Below are 1,878 nucleotides of genomic sequence, written 5' to 3' on the forward strand. Positions count from 1 at the left end.
ATTGTCAATACACTTCACGATCCAGTCAAGGAGGAAACAAGAGAAATTCAGCATAAGCAAATGAGTTTGGCTAAAAGATTTATTTTGCTGTGGTTCTAGACTATGCTGAGTACAGTGGAACTTATCTTTAAACATAATAAATTAATAATATAATAAAAATAAATACACTTTGTTTCTAGTTCTAATCTGGTTTATTGCTTATTTAACAAAATTCAAACTAAAATCAGACAACAATTCAATGATAAAAAAACATTTTCGTATTATTTTAAATAAAGTGAAACGACCCTTATTTGATCAAAGTAAACTGAAGCTGACGGGTGATATGGAAAACAGTTATTGACTTGTTGGTAGGTAGTAATGAAATTGGCGGTTTCTTCATAACCCAAAAAAACGTGCGAATAGGAAATGGACACGTGCGTCACGCATGTCGCCTGGCTTGGTATAGGTTTTCGAGGAATACACGTTGACGGAGCGATGTCAACCTGACGGTCCAACCTCGTCTCGGTGTAAACCGTGTTTCCTTACGCGCATCTGAAAGCGCATCGTCGCAGCCAGTAACTGCACCGTCTGCGGCGGGCTTAAAATCTCCACCACCTTCCTCATCGTGGACGCGCGAAGGGCGTCTCCTCTCTCGGAAACCTTCTTAAGCGCCTCCTTGAGTCCCCGAAGCGCCAATTCCTGCTCCGTTATCTCGCCGTCAACCTCTCTGACGAGCGCCAGCATGCGCGGACTCGCCATGCTCTCCTGAACGGAGGCCATTGCCTCAGAAATCTCTCTCTCGGCTCGCTTCGTCTCGTCCCGGACTCGCTCCATTTTGTCCCTCTGCTCCGGCGTAAAGCTCTTGACGGCACAGTCGGCGAGACGGAGAATGAGCGAGGGCTTGTAGTCCCCAATCCAGAGCAGAGAGCTCTCGTAGGCGGAAAGCCAGGGCGGGGAAAAGAGAAGGAAAACGTCGCCGTTGGCCACGTTCGACTTCTCTTCCAAAAATTGCTGGTAATGACACAGAACTTGCTCGATCACCATCCTCTGTTCTGCATCGTCAGGGGACACGCTGAGAAGCTGCTGAAGCAAATTCTCGTGCCGCGCAAGCCACCCCTCGTAGAAGGCCTCGAACGATTTCTGAAGATTCTGCTTGGGCGTGGTCGCGAACATTGACATAGTAGCAGCTGCAGCAGTGTAAGTGGTTGTGAGAGTGATGGTTTATTGGTTTTGCGATTTCAGGAATGTGCGCAATTTATAATCCTCTCGTTTCTCTAATATCATTTTTTAATTAGGGACACATTTTTCTTAGCTGGTAAGGTGGTGTCAGGGATTTGAAAATGTGCTATTCTGTCGTGTGTGGTCGTCTTCTTGATTTGTTCAGTACTTTTTTCAATTGGAGAATAAATTTTCTTAGCATGTAAGGATTTTGGTGCTGGTTTTCCGCGTAGAAGGAGGATGAGAACGGTGGAACTGCATGACGATGGGCTAGGGTTGTGCAATGGCGGTGAAGCCAACTAGTCTCCATTGATTGAATGCCACGTCGTTGGTTTGGAGCCCATGTTACTTTTGGAGGAACCAAAGGACTATGAAATTAAGAAAGTAATTTATGAGCACTTCATTTTGTGACTCGGGTTGACTAACTTAGGGTTAATTTATAATTAAAGATGATTTAACACAATCTTAAATATAAATTAATTTCCTAATTCGGTTTATTAATAACACAAATTTAAAAAACCAGATACCTCATTATCTATATTATTGTCGACATCTTACCAAAAAAAAATTTAAAATGATAGTAATCAATCGAAAATAACAGAAACAGAATCGTTTTCTAGGCCACAACATCCATTTAAGAAAAACTGTTCAAGAACAAGTATAATTCTAACTTTTTTTTTT

General features: G+C 42.5%; 1 protein-coding gene across 1 annotated transcript; it reads right to left on the bottom strand.

Annotated features, from left to right (window-relative positions):
• Positions 1 to 239: 239 nt before the first annotated feature.
• LOC137822672 (protein RESPONSE TO ABA AND SALT 1) lies at positions 240 to 1,673 on the bottom strand. Its single transcript, XM_068627615.2, has one exon. It carries the CDS (start codon positions 1,156 to 1,158, stop codon positions 478 to 480), a length of 681 nt encoding a protein of 226 aa, XP_068483716.1. The 5' UTR covers positions 1,159 to 1,673; the 3' UTR covers positions 240 to 477.
• Positions 1,674 to 1,878: the final 205 nt, after the last annotated feature.

The sequence above is a fragment of the Phaseolus vulgaris genome, chromosome 9 (assembly GCF_051622355.1).
Source record: "Phaseolus vulgaris cultivar YP4 chromosome 9, ASM5162235v1, whole genome shotgun sequence".
Classification (NCBI taxonomy): domain Eukaryota; kingdom Viridiplantae; phylum Streptophyta; class Magnoliopsida; order Fabales; family Fabaceae; genus Phaseolus; species Phaseolus vulgaris.